The sequence below is a fragment of the Cyprinodon variegatus genome, unplaced genomic scaffold (genome assembly GCF_000732505.1).
Source record: "Cyprinodon variegatus isolate N-32 unplaced genomic scaffold, C_variegatus-1.0 Scaffold585, whole genome shotgun sequence".
Classification (NCBI taxonomy): Eukaryota; Metazoa; Chordata; class Actinopteri; order Cyprinodontiformes; family Cyprinodontidae; genus Cyprinodon; species Cyprinodon variegatus.
In genome coordinates, this window is record NW_015151038.1 from 443,718 (window position 1) to 465,019 (window position 21,302).

At 36.5% G+C, this 21,302-nt stretch overlaps 1 protein-coding gene across 1 annotated transcript in view; it reads left to right on the forward strand.

Annotated features, from left to right (window-relative positions):
* The window catches only part of ppil2 (peptidylprolyl isomerase like 2), a 48,533-nt gene extending 27,927 nt beyond the window's left edge, over nt 1–20,606 (forward strand). Inside the window, exons 14-20 of the mRNA XM_015392313.1 lie at nt 2,976–3,009; nt 13,797–13,914; nt 14,639–14,695; nt 17,683–17,755; nt 18,459–18,521; nt 19,236–19,378; nt 20,319–20,606. Of these exons, the coding sequence (XP_015247799.1) occupies nt 2,976–3,009; nt 13,797–13,914; nt 14,639–14,695; nt 17,683–17,755; nt 18,459–18,521; nt 19,236–19,378; nt 20,319–20,421 (591 nt within the window). The 3' untranslated portion in view covers nt 20,422–20,606. The remainder of the gene's footprint in view (nt 1–2,975; nt 3,010–13,796; nt 13,915–14,638; nt 14,696–17,682; nt 17,756–18,458; nt 18,522–19,235; nt 19,379–20,318) is intronic.
* The last annotated feature ends 696 nt before the right edge of the window (nt 20,607–21,302 follow it).

Below are 21,302 nucleotides of genomic sequence, written 5' to 3' on the forward strand. Positions count from 1 at the left end.
AGACAAGACGGAGAGAAGCAGCAGTTTATCATCAAACTGTGAGGAGGAATAAGTCCTTTTTAAAAAAGATAGGGAAAAAAAAAAAACAGGCAGGTAAGACCAAAGTAGACTATACCACTCTTCAGCACGGTGGTGGAGGGTTGATGGTTTGGGGTTGTTTCAGAACCCCCAAGCTTGGCCCCACTGTAGCCATTCACTTCACCACAAGCTCCTCTGTAAACAAGAGTATTCTGTTGTTAAAAATGAGGCCATGTGTCTGACACAAACACAGCAACTAAGCTACATCAGAAATATTTAAGCTCATAATATCAGGCTGGCTAAAACGATGTGGTTGTTATAAGAAAATGCCTCTGAACCTTCATGACTTGAAATGACCTTGCAGAGAAGTCATTTTTATGCTTGGGTGTCCCATTTGATAGTGTGATAGTCAGTTCAGTTACTCCAGCATTATCACCCCATTTACACTACCCCTTTAAACCTTTCTGAGAACGGTCCGAGCACAGTAACTGAGATAACTGTTTAAATTGGAACATAACTGAATTGGACCGTGCTTGACACAACAGAACCGTGCTAAATGTAGTACTAGTTCAATAATAGAGCTCGGTATGGTTCAGTTCTGGCTCAGTTCTCTGATAACAAAAAGCGCATGCGTAGACTGTGTCATATCCTATTTACATCTACTCATTTCGTGGTTTTTTTTTCAGCGTGTCCGGCTTTGCAATTTACAGATCTTTTTAACTGTTCACAACATGAACTTCTTCTAGGCCTATTAACAATAAATGGCATCAAGAGAGTGAAAAGTCTCAAAAGTCTGGGATGATGCAGAGACCGAAGCACTCATTAAAATTTAAGCGGAGGACGCTATCCAGGCACATAAGTTCCTAAATGTTATGGGCGACGCCATTTTTGTTTGAGTAATTCCCATCTTGAGAGCTGTAGTATCAGGACCACCGATAGGAGGCGAGGAACCATGCTAGCGTGATGTGGTAATGGTCATAAGAACCAAGCTCGGCACTGATAGCTGATCCAAGCTCAGTCTGAACTCGGCACTGATCGGTTTCAGAGGGGTAATGTAAATGGGACATATGATTGTTTCTTTCTTTTTTTTTTTTCTTGTTTACTGAATAACATCATCCCTGTTATAGTTAATTTATAGTTGAGTTAAACATTTTCTAATAAAGACCATTACTACTATGTGGTTAGAACCTTTATGTTTGTGATCAGATTTATCTCTGCTTTAAACTGATCTTATTTGTCTAAAGCAGGTTTTCACCACCATTCTGCTTTGTTTTAAAAATATTTCTGTTTTGTTAATTAGCGGCGCTTTTTGTTTTGTTCCTAATTCTTTATTTGAAGGTTCTAAACACAGACAAGGAATATAAAACAAATTTTCTCTGATGGGCTGTTCAAAGCTGCGGCTTCCATAATTCACAAGGCTCTCGAGTGGACATCTGGTCTTTAGAAAACCTTTGGCGTTTTCTTTGTGTGCCGCGGTTTTCATTCACATCACCGATTGTTTATTCATGAGTCCAGAGGCTGGACAGACGAGCTGTCTTCAAGCATCGTATTTTGGTAAACTGAAACCTGGTTCTTTATTGTAAAGCAACAGATTATCTGTCTACTAGGCCGTTTCTTTTACGGTATTTGATGATTTTAGTTTAAAACCATAAGACCGAAGCTGCATGAGCTCCTCTTAAAGTTTGTCATTTGAAGTCTGCTTTTTTTTTTTTTTTTTTTAAATAGGTTATCCTTTTCTGACATTTAGAAATATTTAATTGATCTGAATCATTTGAATGTGACAAGAAAAACACAGAAAAGGACTAAATCCTGTTGGGGTGATAAAACCTCTTCCCTTTGCTACATTGCCCCTCTAATAATGATCTGTGACAGTTCTGCTAGTGGGACATGAGGTCTCCTGATCAGATGCCCAGTCTGCTTAGCTGTTCAGTATGCAGAATCAGGAGCTGTGGTCTTCCTGATGACAGAGCATCTTAATTCTAAATATGAGCCTAGATACCAAACATAGGAAGCAAAGTTCAACCACTTGTTTCTGGGGTTTTGTTTTGTCTTAGAACTGAGCTTAAATGGAGGCTTGAACCTGGCTGTAACAACAATAGATGCACTTGAAATTAATTAGATCCACTTCTGTCCTGAGATGCCGTTCGTGTTGGTAGAGACTGTGTGCATAAAGCAGGCAGATTACAGCCTTGACTAAATAATAACCCACCTAATGCTGCTTGTTGCTCAAATTGACACTTAAGATATAACCAGTACAATGAGCACTGAAGTAAAAGTAGTGTCACAAACAAAAAAAGTCAATAAATGAATGTCTAAAGCAATATTATTGCTGTAAGATAAAGTATTTTTTGTTTTTGATTAAAACAGTTGGATTGTGTTGTACATTTTGTTTTGGTGCTGTTTGTAATAAACGTAACGCCGTGATTGTGGTCGTTTTGCTTGCAGCATCAACTTGTTAAAAACTCATTAAGGCCCACGTCTAATGACAGATTTGCAAACAACTCCATTCTGTCCCACTGGGCTGTGCGTAGGGTGAAAAGAAACGGTAAATATTATTGAAGCCATTGCATCGAATGTTGCCTCACAGCAGCCCACTCTGCCAGTAAATCCTGGTTCTTTTAAACAAAAAGCCTAAAGAAATTCTCGGAAATGTGGAAGCCCATATAGGAAGGTTTGAGCATGTTCTGTTGACAAAGAACAATAGAGGCCTTTTCATTGGAAAAGCCCAACTCTATTAATGATAACATGGAACATGACTGCAGGTTAGATGAGAAGGAGCCAGCTTGTGTTAAACTTCTTACAGTCCTCTCTACAGTGCATTTTATGTTAGTAGTTTTAAAGCTGAATTAAATTTATGTTAGTTTTAAGGACAATCTGTAAATTAAGTCTAAATAAATCTGTTTACGGTAATCAGGTTGCATACCATTAACCCTGACTGTTCCTGTTTTTTTTATCAGATTCAAGGAGGAGACCCCACTGGAACAGGCACAGGTAAGATGAGCGCTGTTCTCAGACTAAAATTTCTGTTACATAAGTTTTCCGTTAAATGATTAATAGTTTCTTTTTTTGGGAGCTTTGCGTCTATACAGCAAAATCAGCAGTGTTTCTAAAAATACCCAGTGAGTGAATATGGGAGTACATGCATAAAAAAACAAAAACAGATGATGTGAAAAGAAAAAGCGTGAGGATAGGTCACCGAACCGGGCGGGGGGAAACAACCAGTCATTCAGCATGTGGTTTAATTTTCCTGTTTTTTTAAAAGACCTGTTCAAAAGCCAGCTGAGTGTAATTGACTGCAAGACCACATACAGTTAGTTTCCTGCCTTCAGTCTGCAGCGACAAAGTGAGCTTTGTGTCTCTGGACCTCTGAAAGATTGGTGAAACGCATTCCCAGTGGCAGATTTATGAACGTGCAGAATTTCTGACCTTTGGGTAAAATTCTCTTCATAGCCTGCACTAAACAATATGTGCACACAGCCAAACAACAGAGCTTTAACCGGCTTGTTAGAGGAAGACTAATAGTCTCACAGAAGGCCCTGTTGTGGATTTTGGCACAGAGATAGCATTCATTTCTGAAAGTTAACACAGACATTACTTGTTCTCTTGTTTTCTTAAACTAAAGATAGCTTCTGTGAAAGCTGTGCAGACGCACTCACCCTGACAAATCTCATGCTTTTAAAATAAGTCATTTGAGTCTCTTTGATGATGACAGAAAAAAACAATGAGGATCACTGTGACGAAAAGAAACCCAACATGTGTTTGTGTTTGGGGCTTGGTAATGGAATCAACGCTCCTGTGTAGGTTATATTTATGGTATGGTTTCCCACTTCTTATTTAATGACTGACCTTTCTGTTTCAATCCCACCCAAAGCTGGTGAGTGTTGGATTTATTTGGGCTGTTCTGCTTTTAATTTTGAGCTGCTGGTTGGTTCCTTCTGCCACCACTTCAAAGATTTTGGTCTCTTTCTCCCCCCATGCAAGGCTTTTAGTGGGGGAGGAAAAAAGAACCTACTGCCACGATTCTCTTTGTACAGTGACTATAATCGGCCGACCAATGAAACTGATTTGTACCCCAATAAAAGTCTGCCAGCAGGAGGTCGCTCAGTTATCCTGATTTTTATCAGCAATAAAAGTCTAAACTGGGACACTGGAATCAAAGTGTAATATGAGTCGTTAAAGCAACTTTCTTTGTTCTGGGTTTGGAAAAAAGCACCAGATAGTGACTAATATTTCATAATAAATAAATAAATACTCTGTAGTGCCATAGGCAATATTTCACAAATAAATTGCAGAATTGATTTTCATAAAACTATGCTTTAATGGATCTTTGTAAAGGTTTATAGTTTCCGATACAACACTGATACCCCAGCTTTAAGCATTGACCTAATATGATATTAGCAAAAACATTCATCTGTTGCTCATTTTGGATATTGGATTGGTGGAAAATGCTTGATCAAGTGATATCACGCAAACAGAGAATGACCGTCAAAAACAAGTATGAAAATAACTGACCAATTAACTATTAAACAATGGTCTACAAGAAGTTTGAATAGAAGATAGCGTTCCTGTTAGCTTTTTTTATATTTTAGATTATAGTGGGAAAAAGTATTCAACTAGTTAAATAAACAGAGATTGATGGATTTCACTCAGTTGGCACTTTATTTATGATATCTTTGCAAAGAGAGAACAGCTCATCATACAGCCCTTATGGCACAGCCCCGTTCTGACTAGACACAAGTTTGTCTCCCTTACTTATGTTGAAGAAAAAACTGTGAAGGTTGTGTTAGAGTGAAAACAAATTTCTCACACTAAGTAAACCACCCCTCACTCAGACATTTTCTCAGCCTTGCAGGTGAAACAAACTGAGTAAAAACATTTTTCACTAGATAAGTAGCATAACTAAATATATGAGACAAGAGAAATCAAAATTTTCCGACGACACTTCTTATTCTGGTATTTATTTCTTGGCCTTATTCAAATGCATTAAAGATATCAATTTTAGCTCAGGACATCCATAATCTGGGTACACTGTTGCATTGTCTATTTCAGCTTTGATCGGGTCTATGTTACCAATCCGTCTGCGTTCCTACCCTCACCTAAGGTCATGAAATCTGGGTCATGGTCTTAGGGTCAGGGCTCTCCCTTAGAGGGTAGGGTGAGCCATCCTTAGACTTGTACAAACTTTGTTATTTTGAATACACAGAGTGTATACAAAACAAAATTTCGTTTTGTACAGCTCTCATGACATTTCCATTTCTTACAATACAGCAGTGATGTAATGTAAACATTTTTCAAGCCTCTGTTCCTCCATATTGAGAGGTGTCAGCTAATGTGGGCTGGTAATCTATTATGGATGCCCCCTCCTGAGGGAGGTGTGTCAGGCACATCCCACTGGAAGGGGGCTCAGGATCCGGTGGAGGGTCTATGTCTCTCTGTTGGCCTTGGATGCGGTCGGCGATATATTAAATATACTCTATGTATCTGCAATTTCCCCAAGAACAATGGCTAAAATGACTATCCCAACCATGGAGCACAAATTCGGATGAAGACATTAAGCCTTCTGCATCTATTTCACTGAAAGTTTTATTTTTCCCACACACTTTGAATGCATCACAAACCCCTCCGCCAAACAGGATTATCATCTGCCTGCACGCATACTACAGCAACCGGCAAACGAAATATGGCGACAGCAGGTGTTTCAGCTGAGCAATATATTGCAGATGTTTGGATTTCACACCGAGGACAAACAAAAGGCGCTAATTTGTAAGACGTGCCACAAAAAACAATTGCTGCATAAGGTAGCATTACACATTTATTCCACCACCTAAAAAGTAACCCGCTGCAAAATGAAGAATGTTTTAAACTCCGCATGTCAGCGTCTCCCTGCACACAAATTAAAAAGTTAAATAAATCAGCAGTGAAGCAGATGACGTTGGCCGCCTCGTTTGAAAAAGCGGAAATATGAGGAAAAATAAGAACTGGAGGGAAATCAGACGCTATTTATTACTTTATTTAGATGTTTTTTAGATGCTATAATAGCTGTGATGTGGTGTGGTCTTATTCAGAGGTTTTGGAGCCGTTCTCTAAACTTGGAAATGTTCTCAACTTTACAACTATTTCTGCTCCTTTAAAATACCCAGCACGGAAAGATCAATGCAAATAGTTTTGAGATGCTCTAATAATGTTTTAATTTATGGACAGTTTTTTCGACTTTTATTTCTGTAATTTGAGGTCAGTTCCTTTTTTCATTCTGCTTTTTTTATGCACAAAAAAGCTCTTTTTTTATTTTTTAAATATTATTTAGCATTGTGTTTTTTTGCTTTGTTTCCTGTGTAGTTGCTGGGATCGTGTTAAAGGTCTAATACTGACACGAAAAGACATAATTTAGCAGTATTATTTGTGAAAAGCTTTGAGCTGGTTAAAATAAAATGTTTTAAATTTAAACCCAAAAATTTGAAATTAGTAAATCAGTGCAATGTTATGCACTCTATTGTTTTTGAAGGTAATTTATGCATATCATGATGATATATATCATGCATCGCGAATATAGCCAGAATATATTGATATTAAATTTTCTTCGCCCAGCCTTAGTCTGTTGCTGTTCTTTCATGTCTTTCCTTTCATCACTGCTTGTTTTGCTGCAATTTTTGTCATTAGAAATAATTTTTTCATCTCATTAATATCCATGTGGTTTCCAGTCACTCACCCACATCATTCAAATATATTTAGAAATTAATTTTTTAGAGAGAGGGAGATTCGTTCACACAGTTACCTTTCTTAATATTATACGTTTTCTACCTCAAAGGATATTTACATCTTTCTGAATTAGTATACCTTTGAGAACATATACATTATTTCACAGCAGCTTTTGGAAAGAGGTTGTTTCTTATCCCCAGGGATGAATGCATAAAGATATTAAAAGACCTCTTAATGGTTAATAGCAAAGACTATTAATAGAGCCCCTGGAGCCGTTTCATTCAATAAGAAAGTGGAAGGACTGCTTAATGGTGTATTTTACACATAAATTACGTTAGTTTTGCAGAATTGAAACAGTTAATAAGCTTACAGATGTTTCTGAAACACTGTCTAGTTAAATGTTTTGATTGATTGATGATACATTAATGATCTAATATTTAGAAGATGATACGTTTGTGGAAAAATTCATTCATCTAAATATTGTGAGATTCAAAAAAGCTGGTTTATGGGCTCTGTGTGTGTGTGTGTGTTTGTCTTTATATGCAGATGTATTATATTGCTGGAGAGTAAATGAAGACAATTTACTGATGTTTCTAGAATCCCTCCTCTTCAAAATGCTGCACAGAGGATTTTATGCGTCATTTGAGATTTGATGATCTCACCTGTTTTTGTGGGTGATTCATCGTGAGAAATATTTCCAGGAAAATGATTAAAGCATGTGCTAAAACTAATAGAATCCAGGTTGGGTTTTTAAATCCCATATCTGAGAATTCAGTTCATTTTTACCATCAAAAAACAAGCCTGGAACAGCTGCCACCACCTGACATCTGATCATTGGACTTACTGAGGAAAAAATATCCAGATTTGGCTATGACATAGAAATGAATTTACACGGATATTATTTCTTTAAGCCTTTCCAGGGATGTTCCAGAACCTGTTTGTGAACCAGTTGCATCTGCTTGGACCATTTGAGGCTTTGACTTTTAGCCAGAAAAAAACACAAGTTCCAAGTATTTACTGATGTTACATACAGACTGGTTGCTGACTTATAATAACAAACCAGTGCCTGGCAAAAACATCTTGACAGCTGTGTTTAAAAAGAAAAAGAGCAAAAACAAAAAAAACAAAGAGCGTTGTGACTCTATTCGATCAAAAAAAAAAAAAAGAAAGAAATCTGACTTTATACGCAACACTGAGTGATGAAGTCAGTAATGGTCTAAGAGGTCTACATGCTTCAGACCTGATGTTTAACACTGACATGTTTTTAAGAACAAAACAATTCTTTATCTTGCCAAAAATGTGAATTATTTCCTTTCACAAACAGGAAGTCAGAGTAGAAATTTCTGGATTCCTGTTATATGATCCATTTTCCTGATGTTGTTCAAAAACAAGACAGTATTTTGGATGAGCTGCAGCTGCCTTTTCTTCTTTATTATTATTTCTTTGCTTTTTTGATACAGGTTAAGATCTTTTACCTCTAAGTAAATCTCTGAAATTAAAAGTATTTTCTATTTTGACAAAAAGAAATATGTTGCAATATTTTAAGATGGTAGAAAGCTGATTTCATAAGTGACTTTGTGAATAAAGTTAAGACTTAGACAGACTTAGGGACTTAGACAGATTTATTTTGCCATTTTGTATACACAAATGTAAACAAAAAAAGAAATTTCGTTAACAACTCTCTCCATTTTTTTTTTAAAGTGCAGCGTTGAAAACAGTAAAAACAATACATAAAAACAGTAATATAAACATATGAATGTATATTTACAGTTCTAACATTTCAGTTTTTTATTATAAGGTCTGAGTTCATAACAATACCTAGGTGCTCTTTAGCCTAATCTGTATCAATGCTAGTTGAGTGCAGATCTCTTATCATTATGAGACCAAAACCATTGTTTTTGTCTTTTAACATTAAGCTTAAAACATTAAGTATTGATGAAGTATGCTTTAACCCTGGTTGACAGAACATATTCAGTGGTCCATAGAGTGACGCTGAAATATCAAGTTTTGTTATTTACATTGATCTGCACATCTGGACTGTTACCATTAGTCGTCTAGGCATTTTCTCCTCATGCTAAAAAGATTTTATACAATACAGAAACACACTCCAGTCCAGAGGATATGAATGTTTTGAAAAATCAAATAAAGCTTACATCTAAGAGAGTAATCGCGTCAAAAGACAATGCTTACCAGCCTTTAACTACTCATAGAGAATTTGGTTTTTGGAGAGACGGTCACAGTTTTTGTCTGGGAGGGAAAGTGGTTGTCAAGGAAACCCTACTAGAGATTTATTTATGAAATATACTGTTAACACAAATATTACAATACATTAAGATAGTGTCTATTGGAAAAAGAAGCTGCTCAAAGTATGAAAGGAAGGGAGAGGAGCAAGAATGTTACTTTTCTCATAATCTATCAGTGCTTCATCATTCATTTTGATAAAGTTATTAGCTAAATTGCATCAAGATGATAAAACAGATCTCAAACCCACTATAGCAAGAAGATATATGAAGGTATATTTTCACTACTTGCATGCCAGTGAGCAGCTTAATATCCCCCCTTAGCTGAAATGTCCCTTTATGAGATGTTTTATTGATTTTGATAGATTCTTTGTTCATTCTGCTGGTTCTTTAAAGGAAACAATGTTGGCTACTGCTTTTGGGATTAGTTCTGAAGTGCTGCTTCTCCTTCCTCTGTGTAGCTCTCATTCACACAGACTCTGACTCGAATACATTGAAACAGTAAAAATGGTTGAGCCACTGCAAAGGCGGTCTGCGGGTGCGATAGTAAGCTTTTTCTAAATAGTAGTCTGGAAGGAGTTGGGACCAGGAAGCTGCATGCTTCATAGTGTCGATGCAATTAGCACAGGCATCCCCAGACGACCCTAGCCACAGCTAGGAGCAAATCCTTTGTGAAACAGACTGTATGGCTGCAGCCCACCTGATGGACTTTAGCAAAATATATTGGGTTTTATTATGGTGAATGAAATCATAAGGATGAAGGCTGTCTGGATTCAACACAGCAGTTGGTAGCTCCTTTCCTACCCTGGGTAATGTTCTTATTGTTGGCCCTGCGAAAGGTGAAGGGATAGAAGCTAGGAACAGAAGTTAGGAGCTACAGTCTAAGGAGTTTGGATTGAGCCTTCATCATATGTGCTTTTTTATCTCTACCACAAATAAAGGATTTATACTTGATGGAGTAAGTCCCATTGGCTCCTTTAGCCTGATGGACAGCGCTCATCTCTGGCATATAGATTGAGTGATTTTTACTATTATTATTATTATTTTTTTAATATGCCAGAGTAAAATGCAACAATTAAAAAAACAAAAAAAAACAAGTGAATTCAACAGTAAGTTGGACCAAGGAAGTGCAATGTGGATATGGCGTCTTTCATAATAAGTGGAGCACAATATGGAAGACATGTAAGGGAAGATATGAATCTTAGTCAGTTTGTAGCCAGCCTCACTAAACAGGTCTGTAATTTCAGCACATTTTAGTTTTCTGTTGGCTAAAACAGATAAAGTTGGCAGCATCATTCAATAGTGATGGGAGCAGCGCAGGCTGGGGGGGAACGATTTCAAGAACATAAACCAATGTTCTCTATTTTGCGTGTGGTATACCCTTGAAGTGGATAACACAAAATCCACTTCAAAATTAAGATGTAAAATAAAATGTTTACGGATCTAGAATAAAAGTGACCCCAGAACGGAGCCTTGAGGAACCCTGCATGCGATTCTTCATTCAGACCTATAATTTACATACAAAACAAGGTTGTCCACATACTAGATAATGCCACCCCCCCCTTCCAGGCCATCAGCCATTATCAGTTGGTATTATTGGGTCTAACATTTTGAAGACACAGATATTTTTTCTGTTTTTTCATAAATTACAATGAAAAAGATTGGTGTATTTTTCTGCTAAGCCATTCCATACTCTGATAACCCATAATAAATTCCTGTGCAAAATATTGCCTACACTCATATTTATACTTTATGGAATCACTTGTTGTTGTCACATCTGCATATGGTACTTCTTAGAGAAACAATTCTGAGTGAAAAAGAAGCAAACTTTATGGATCCGTTCACACCCTGAAAATGAACCTCTCTTTGTTGCATAAATTAGAAGGGAACCTATTCAGCAAACTGCTTACTTTAGCTTAAGTTCCTTCCCAAGGCGCATAAGTGCGTTATTCATCTCAAACCCTTCAGGACCAGATGCTTTGGTGAAACAGACAAGTTTATACCTCTGAATTGTAAATTAGACTTGTGACGCATCGTCCTAGTTTAGAACTAGAAGCTCATACTCCTATGTGTTCATTTTAATCAGCAGAGATGTCTCATGGCAGACTCAGTGTGTGGGATGATCATGCTTAATTGGGGCAAGTAATTAAAGAGAGATTTTGTCTGATGGACTGTTTAACACTTTGTATTTCATATCCTCTCCCCCTCCGTCATTTTAAAACCCTGTCACAAGCAGTTAAAATGTCAATTTGCTTATAAATTATGCAGGAAGGTCACCAGGAAGGCCTGTTGGCTGCAGAAGTCCCCCAGCACTAGTTTGTCTGTTTATACTGGTGCAAATCTAAACAGTCAATAAATATTATTGGTATATGTTAACATATAGTTTGATTGCATGTACTCTAGCTGGTGGGAGGACACCTCAGGGAAACAGATCCTCTCTCTCAGTTGGGAGTCGAGGGTCTCCTGTAGTGTTTATTCCTCTATGCTCATCATGACAATCCTTAATGATGAACGCGGTTTGGATAATGACTTACAGCTGAAGGCTCTGAGAGCTGATAGTTTTTTTTTTTTTTTTTTACTTTAATAAAACAACATCATACATCTTTGGAGTTTTAATGATATAAATAAATGACACATTATTTTAGCTAATACAAATTTTAGACATTTATAGTTGAGCTGAGTCACTAAAAGCATTGTAGGCTCTGGGATTATAAATCTGTTCATTGCAGGAAGCCATGTTAAAATCATCAATTGCTCAACTGTCAGGCCAGTTTCTCTATTTAAGGTCATATTGAATACATTTTTTTCCCCGCAATTTATTCCATCCTTTTTACATTTCCAACATGTAAAGGAGTCATAATTTTGCACTCGAGAAAATGTTTCAATGAATTGTATTGATGAACAATACATTTTATACTATCGCTTAAAGAACAATGCTTTTAGAACAATGGCACTTTTATCCAACACATTATGACCCCAAGTGTCCTGCTGATGTAATATATTTATTGAACTCATCAAAATGAGTTATACTGTAGACTAGAATTAAAAAAAAAAAACTTAAGGATAGAAATGTAGAAACTTGTAGAAATATCTGAATTTATACTAAAATTTGGTATTTTATATTTTGAAGTTAATGCTTTAAACTACAATCTTTGATTTTAACATAAAACATGTGCTTTTTAAACACAGTTGATAATTTGAAAAGTCAATAAAGAAAAGATATTTTACTTCTGTTTTTAAGACTGTATGCAATGTCTATAAAAGTATTATAGATTTTCATTGTTTGTGCGTTTTCAACACAAGTTTTCAGATAATCAAGAATATCACTAACATCAGTTTTTTTTTTTTTATTAAATTAAATAAATGAAGGGGAAAAAAACATAGAAGATGTGTTGTAACCCTAATGATTAATTTGACAAAGCGAATAAGAACTGGACACATAGTTTGTTTGAAACGACCTATACTTTTGGTTTACCACGATTACAGCAACCCTTCCGTAATGCATCTATGTTTTCCTGGACAGAGCAAAACTTTGCTCTGATAACCCTGCTGACTTATTCCACAGCTGAGACACTAAAAGAACAAACTAGAACTGAGCCATCTGCTGTGTGAGAGAGTAATCGTTCCTGTTTATCAGGTTGCTGTTAGAAGTTGGGACATCTGCTGTACAAGACAAAATGAATGCTTTCATCAGGTTAAATCACGTCACAAACAAGGCTAGATGTACATGTTAAATAAGCAATAATATGATTAGATAAGATAGCGTGAGAATTGACCAAATCAGAGATTAATTGGTGATGGGGACTATTGTCCAACAAATTGCCAACTTCTGCTGCTTCAATAAAAAGTAAAAACATCAAACATTGTTGTTTATGTTGACGTACATCAGGATTACAAGCAAGTCTATATAGGGTTGTGTTTTGAGTTGTTGTTTTCAGCTAATGTAAGAGTTTTGTGTCCAAAACTAAATGAGAGCTAGCCTGTTTTTCTATCTCCCTTTTTATCTCATAGCCATTTATTAGTTGTTTTTAAAAAAGCTAATTAATAGATATGTTTTACAATAAGCAGTTCTTCTCTGCAAATAACTATTATTTGAATAAAAATGAAGTATTCTTCACATGTATTTGAAAGAAACAAAAGGTGGCAAAAGCCTGTAGATGGAGAGGGTATACTGTATATCGGTGTCTATCCTCCTCCTCATATATAAGATTTAAATGGCTGCAGATCCCAGAGCATTTACTTGTTTACTTTAATTTGATTAGATGATTGGGACATCAAGTTCAATTTTAAAACCTTCACAGCTGGGGGCTCATACATCTGCAGAAGGTGCTGTGGCTCTCGGTTTTATAACACCCACCGATAGAGGTTTAACGACTTTAATTTCTCCAAGCAAACAAATCTGATGATCTAGTTTAGATGAAATTGGAAACCTATAGCTGGAGAGCAAAAAAAGTACAAAAATTTCTCCATCTTTTTTCCCACATTGCTGCTGCCTGTTTTTCCAGCTATGACATCCTCTAATATGTTGTTGCTAAAAGATTTTTGGTGCTAATAAATATTGATGCTTCAACTTCAGAAGTGTCTGCATTTGAAAACCATCACATCTTAGCAAGACGCGATTTAAGAGGAGCATTAAAAAACACTTAGTGGTTTGTGCTTTCAAAATACATGGTGCTGAAATTTAACATTTTAGTGTTTTTATTAAGATGTGTTTGCATCCGTTTGTTGTAATAATAAAATAAAACGTTTTCTCAAACTAGAGTTTGCTTCCAAATCTCATGTCATATTTTTGCATGTTTTCTCTCGTCTCCTCCTTCCTTTATCCACCCGCCAAATTCTCAGGTGGCGAGTCCTTCTGGGGGAAACCATTCAAAGACGAGTTTCGGCCCAACTTGTCTCACACCGGCCGGGGAATCCTAAGCATGGCCAACTCTGGTCCCAACACCAACAAATCCCAGTTGTAAGAAATCCTATATTGCTAACTTCAGCCAGTCTCTTTTTTTTTATTTTATTTTATTTTTTATTTACAAAGGAATTAAAGGGAAACACCGTTTTTTTTTTTTTTTTTTTTTCCCATGGGGCCATTGATTTTACGTTATTACATCATATACTACTCACCCATATTAGTTTTATGTCACTTGGAGCTGTTCTGAAGATATTCCGTTAGGTTATATCCAGGTAACGTCTTCCTATGGGCAAAAATTATGAATGCTGGAGTACCATAAAGAATAAATTATGAACAGTTTAGTTTGTGCCTTCAAGTTTTTGACCATAGGAAGACGTTACTTTGATATAACCTAACAGAATATCTTCAGAACAGCTTCAAATGACACAAAACTCAGAACATGATGTAATAACGTAAAATCAAGAGGCCAATGTAAAAGAAAAAAAAAAGAAGAAAAAAAAAAAAACAGCGTTTCCCTTTAAGAACTTTCTAAACATGCTTATCTGCCATATCTTACATGGTATAGAGGAAGCAAGAAGAAACTTTATCAGTATTGTCCAGGATATAGCAATCCTGTTTAGCAGTGTCTGTTTTCAGCAGCTTCAATGATTGATATAGTTCAGATTTGTTGTTTAATACACTATTAAAAATGTGTGTGTGGGAGTATTCAGGAAAATCAGTTCATTTGTTTAGTTTTTGAAATAATCTAACATTTTAAATTCTCCATCTCTTTTCTCAGCTTCATCACGTTCCGGTCATGTAATTACCTTGACAGGAAGCACACGGTGTTCGGAAGGTATGCCTCCACTTTTATACCCATCAACTCTTTTTTTTTTTTTTTTCTTTTACTCAGAACTTTCGCCTTTAAAAGCAGACTGACTCAGCTGTTACAAAATCTGACACATGTATCAGTCTGCTGCAAATAGGTTTTTTTTATTTTAGCAGTCTTTTTTCTCTGGCTCATATTACTCCTCAGTATATTTTTGATTCCTTTGTGCAAGCAGCCAAACAGATGATCTGTAATGTAATTTCTCTCAGTCTGACTCCACGTCTAAACTGATAAAAATCTCAGCAGATGCATGCCTCCCTGAGCTAAGTGTAAGTTAAAATGGTCATTTTTATTTAGAGGAAAACCTCATGTCGATTCGAGCTAAAAATATTCATGTTGCTCTTAAGTGACTTGTTCTTAAAAAAAAAAATGATTCAGACCTAAAACCTTCTGGGTTGCAAAATGCTTGCTTTTAAAAATACTTTTCGGTGTGTTTGACACAATCTGCAGCTTTTGGTAAATGTTAGATCCTGTACGCATTACATTGAGTGGATTTGATAAAACAGAAATTCCAACTTTGATCTGCTGCAGATTGTTTGAAGCATTTCCATCTATTTTTGACTCATTCAATTATTTTTGCTTTCGCAAAATTTTCCTAAGTAGATTCCTGAGCAGTTATGTGTGTTTTGCAAAATGATGCTCAAAGCTGAAAGCTGGGAACATTAAAAGTTTAAAGACTATTCTTCAAACATCCTCCCCACATCGAGATTCTGTGGAGTAGTTATGTGAAGTCAGTACCTAATTTGAGCCTAATTCTCCTGTTAAAATTGAGTTTTTTTTCTCTCCACTGGAAGGAATTGCTTCAGACTTAGCAAAACACTGCAAGGGAATTTATACTTCTGCTACATGTTCATCCAGGAGGAGGGTATTGTGTAAAGTCGATTTATTCTCCTGTGTTACTTGGATAGAAACATTTTAACCAATCTGACTGGATGATTTGAGTGATCTGACTCTGTAAAGGTCCTACAGATGACATGTTGTGAATTGACACCTTACAAATAAATAAACTGAAATAATTTTTTTTTTAAATACTGAACCTCAGAAGCCTTTCTTAAATCTGAATGGAATTACAACCCCCCCAACTCCCCCAAGAAACAAAAAACAACCTACTGCTTGTCAGATTTGTAAACACAATCCATTCTGTGAGGGACGTCCCGATCCTATATTGATATCTGATATCATTCCAATATTAGCATAAAACATATTAGATTTTTTTAAAAATATCAGATTTTATCTGCTGGCATCTACATGCTCAGATATTTTCATGCCAATAGAAACACTCTGCTTCTGTTGAAAGTTTCTGTAACTCATCGGTTATTTTTACATGGGTCAGTTGTTTTCATAACTTTAGTTGATGGCCTTTGTTCCTAGTTTTTAGTAATACAACTTGATCAAGCCATTTCTAATATTCTGCAGAATAAAATAAGTAATAAAAGCCAGTATGATTCGTGGTAATCGGGTCAATATTGTTATCGGCTAATTCTCAAAGCTGCAAAATCGTTATCTTATGGGAAATTTAAAAAGTTTTATCGGGACACCTCTAAAGAATATGCAGAGCTGCTGTTTCCCTTTTTTGTTTCTGAACTCTCTGTCTGGGAAGTTTGAGTAGGTCTAACCAAAACAGTGAGCAGCCTGCATTGCATCATTCATTACAAGCTGTTTCAGCTTTTACAGACATCTGTTCAGGAGGTTGTTTTTTTTTTACTTCTTTTATGATATTTGTGTTTGACCAAAACTGATCCAGTATATTTTGGGGGTTAGGCTCAAAACTGAAGTGCATAATTTTAGTGAAGCCCTTGCATGAACAAATATCTAATCTATTTTGGCTAATTAAAGATGTACAGAGTCAGGCGCTGGAGGAGTTTAATTATCCAAACATTGTAAGAAGAGGAGGCTTAGCCTCTATGTTGTCGTCTGCTACTTGTAAGCATTATGTGCATGTCTATGCTTTGTTTTCACTCCACTCATGGTAGCAGGAGACTCCCAGAGGAGCACCTGGGTGATGAGTTTGCAGCGAAAGGGGCAAACTGAGTGGTTTGTAAAAAGCGCTCTGCACCAGGGGAGTCACTTTAGGACGGCCTCTTGGCCCCTCAGCCTTTTACCCGCTCACTGATTACTTTCTCTGCTTTTTACACACTAAAACTGCTGTCTTGATATTAAGTCTGTGTGATATATTTCTCTAACTGAATCCTTTATCTGCTGCTTGCCTCTGAATACAGAAATCTGCAGAAATCTCTTAATCGGTTAATTGTTTTGAGTAAACAAACCAGAAACAGTTTGAAATTGATGCACAAGCTTTTCTTTTCTTCTTCCAAACAATGAATTATCACATTATTTGATCACTTGTCAACACATTTATTGTTTCCCTGCTTTGGTGTTTAGAAGTTTATATTTTCTTAAGATAACAATGAATATTCAGAGATTTATCAGAACTGTTCTGGAAAAAAGTAAATTCAATGAATTCTCAACACGGATTTAAAGTTTTGTAAACAGGCTCAGACATTAAGTAATTTGCTGAAAAAACAATCAGGCACTTGGATCCTTGGTGTCAAATGTGCCCTCTAACTGAACCTCCTGCCTTCCACCCATTGCCCTGAAAAAGAAATGTTCATAATGACTGCCTGTTGATGCGTCATTCTGACTGAGCAGGAAGTAAAGATCGAGTAGCGTCACCCTGCATCAGCGTTAGACCGGCTGCAGAGTCGAACAGAGTTCAGTTCTGTGACTATAGACTGGTAACTTCTCAAAGATTAAAGCATCTAACCGAGCATCAGAGCCCTGCTGCAGAGCGCCGGTCCTAAGTTATTAACATTTGGGCTCGTAATACTGACTGCAAAATCTCTGAAGTCATGTGACAGTTAAAATCTTCAAAGCTGTTCCTTATATTTTCTGTCCTCGGAAGAGATAACTTGAACCTTGATGGCCTAAAAACTTCTGTGTTTTGTTGTTTCCAGAGTTGTTGGTGGATTTGAGACGCTCACAGCCATGGAGAAAGTGGAGTGTGATACCAAAACAGACAAACCAAAGGTGCAAACTGACTTTTTTTGTTATGATTCAGATTGCTTATGCTTCCCTACACGTGTGAGTAATCTCAATGTTTTGAGGAGTTGAAAACTCCTCCCCATGTCTAAATGTTTTATTAATCAGTCTTGAACTGTGACTGACCTGCCTTTTTAGTGCAAGTAACAGTTAGCTTCAGCTGCTTTTTAATTCTCTACATCTCTGACATTAAAGGCAGCTAAGAGAACAAAAGTTGATCCTGATATGATCAAGTAAAGTTTAGATATAGAGACATGAATGGTTTAAAGATGAGCTGGAAATGACAAAAAGAAGCTACATGTAAGGGTTTGTAAAGCAGTTAATTAGTATCTTTATCTATTTTCCTCAGAGCAAATTTAATGAATACAAATTTCCTTAATCGTCCACAAGTGCAAACATTCAGTTGAACCAGCAGCAAAGGGAGGCATGGGAGGGAACAGCTATGGAAAAGTTGACAGCATGAGGGGAAAAAAATGCATATTCAGATTCACATTATTTATTATAATTACAAAATGTTGAAACTGTGCTTGTATTTTGTATTAAAATCTGCCATTGATGCAGTTTTATTATATTCACAGATGTTGAAGGTTTTCTTAAGCTTCAAACTCATCTTAAAAAAAAAAAGAATATTTAAGTGGAATATTTTAGATGCCTTTGATTGTAAATCATTCCGGTGTGTTTGTGTCTGCAGTCGGAGATTAAGCTGATCAGCACCACAGTGTTTGTGGACCCCTACGAAGAGGCAGACGCTCAGGTTTGATTCCCTTCTTTTACAATTTATTTTTTGGTGCCTGGAGTTGATCGGGTTCTTGACTTGTTTCTGTGAAAAGCTGACCGCAGCTTCTCAATTTGGAAACAATCTGATCCTAAAGTCTGTTCGCTCTCCCTGGTGAAACGGTGCTCCTCTATAATAAAACAACAGCAGATCCTCCAAGAAGCTGCTCTATGAAAACCTTTTTATCCCACTGTTGATTCCTTACAGACAAAAAAGGTCTGTCCCACCCCCTGAAATGTGGAAACTCTGCTTTTCACTTGATGCTCTGCTCAATGTGTGAGTGGTCAGAGATGAAACCAGTCAGCCTTTTACCGTCTGGTTCACTTTTAGGTCTAAAAAGGGGAAGAAATGTCGGGAACCTCGTGATGAGGTTATTAACATACATGCAGCTTTTTTCAGAAACGGTGATGCTCAAAAATAGCACAAGCTTAAAATGTATAGGATTTTTTTTTTTTTTTTTAGTAGATATTGTCTCTCATTATTTACCAAGATTGTCTACTATAACGTTGTTTGAAGGCTGAACAGCTTTAAATAAAAAAATGACACAAAGTGCAATTAGAAAAAAGATAAAATACAGGATTTAGTTCCCAGGTTTAACAGCCATAGCCCTTGTTCAGTTTTATTCTATTCGTTGCCTTTTTGTTGACCTTTGGACATCTAAATGAAAGTGTGTGCATTTGTTTTACTCTTCAGATTGCATCTGAGAGAGAAAAGGAGCAGCAGAAACAGGAGGAGGAGAAGCAGCAGGCCAGCAATGCGCTGAAGAAGGCCAAGGAGGACCAGGCACCCAAAACCTTTAAAGTAGGAGTGGGGAAATACATCAACCCATCCACAGTGTGAGTACACACACACACACACACACACACACACACACACATACACCAAGATACTACAGTGACCGGGCCTCTCATTTTAATGATAAAGGGCACCATGAATGAGGCTGAACAATGTGGGAGCTCCATGTTTGTAGAATTTGGACTAAATTTTAAATGTTAAAAAAGAAAAATATGGTAGAAAATAGGTTTGTCACTAAACTTCGATACAAAGGAAAATATTCAATACATAATGCCATTTTCAAAGCCATTAGGATAAATTAATTACACATAATTAAAGGCATAAAAAATGCATTTATTAATATTAAAAACTCATCTTTTTCACTCTCAACATGGAACATGATTTTTCAACAGTTGGTGTACAAATAAGAAGAACTAATAATAATAACAAAAATAACAAAATAAATAACCCAAATATAACACAATTTTACAAAAATTAAACATTGTTAACATTGCGAAAATGAGCTGTTAATCTAAAACTAACTAACATATGCAAAAAATAGTATCTGGATACAGCGTTTGAGTATCAACACTTCAGAGTATTGATACTTTTGACAACCCTAGTAGAGACATAACTTCACAAAGTAAAAACAAGGTCATAATGTGCAAAATTACCATAATGAAAAGGATTACATACCCTCTGCTTTATGATCTAGAATGTCTTTATTTGAGGCTTAAAAGCTTTGTGTTGCATTATCTGACACTAGTTTCTTCTGAAGGCATCACTGTTTTCCTCCCCTTCAGCGTTACTGTTAAACTTCCACCAATAAAACAGGAACTAATGATTGTTAAGCACTTTATGTTACACTGGTCTCTGGACAAATTGTACTGGTTACATGGTTTTACTTCCGACTTCTAAAATCTCCTGCAGCATATTTATCCAGAAATGATAAAAAAAAAAAAAAAAAGCCTTGTTTAAGTCGTCGTCCTTCTCATCTTTCAGGAAACGTCCAGTTGCTGAAGATGAAAGCGGGCCGTCCACCAGCGGAACAGCGGCCAAGAAGTCCAAAGGAAAGACCAGCTTCGGAGACTTTAGCTCCTGGTAGCTCAAGATCTTTCAGGATTCTGTATATAACAAGTTAGACTTTAAACTCCATCTGTTTTTGTATCAAGTAGAATGAAAGATGTTAGTATCTCATGAAAATATGCAATAAAGCAACTTTTCCTTTACTATTGTTTGTTTCCAAGGTTTATATTTTCTCTGAGCAAAGATGTTGGGTTGTTTGGGGAAAATAAAACCCCTTCGGATCCTCTCATCATACCCATAGGTTTCCACATGATTTTTAATTGTTTGAGTTTGAAACTCTGACTGGAGTCGCATTTCTGTTGCAAAAATAAAGACTTCAGACACTTAGACTTGCTTCCAAAGACAGATTTGACTTTAATTCTAAAATTCTAGTCTTAGCTAGTTGCATTTAACAAGGACAGCATGCATGTTTTGGTGAGAAAGGATGAGCTTGATTAATAGCTGGTGTCTTTAAATGGTTATTATAGGATGTTAAATATATGACAATATGAAAGTCCCCAATAAAAAGACAGTATATCAAATTAGTTTGAATTCATTGAAAAAGTTGCAGCATCTCGCTGCTGGAATTAAGGATAGTTGAGAGATGCTTGATAGGAGGATTGGCGGCGGGGAATGGCGGCCTAGTGGTTCAGGGCATTGTGCTTGGGTTCCAGAGGTTCTGAGTTAAAGCCAAACTCCCGCGGACTGCCGCTCTGGGTCCACGAGCAAAGAACCTTAACCCCACACTGCTCCCCGGGGGCCGCACAATGGCAGCCCACTGCTCCCCAAAGGGGATGGATTAAATGCAGAGAGTGAATTTCATTGCTCTGTACTTATGACAGTGTAAAGCTGAAAATAGGCTTGGCAAAAATGTACTTTTTTTTTTTCTTTCATGTCAACCAAGTTTTAGAATTAAAATAA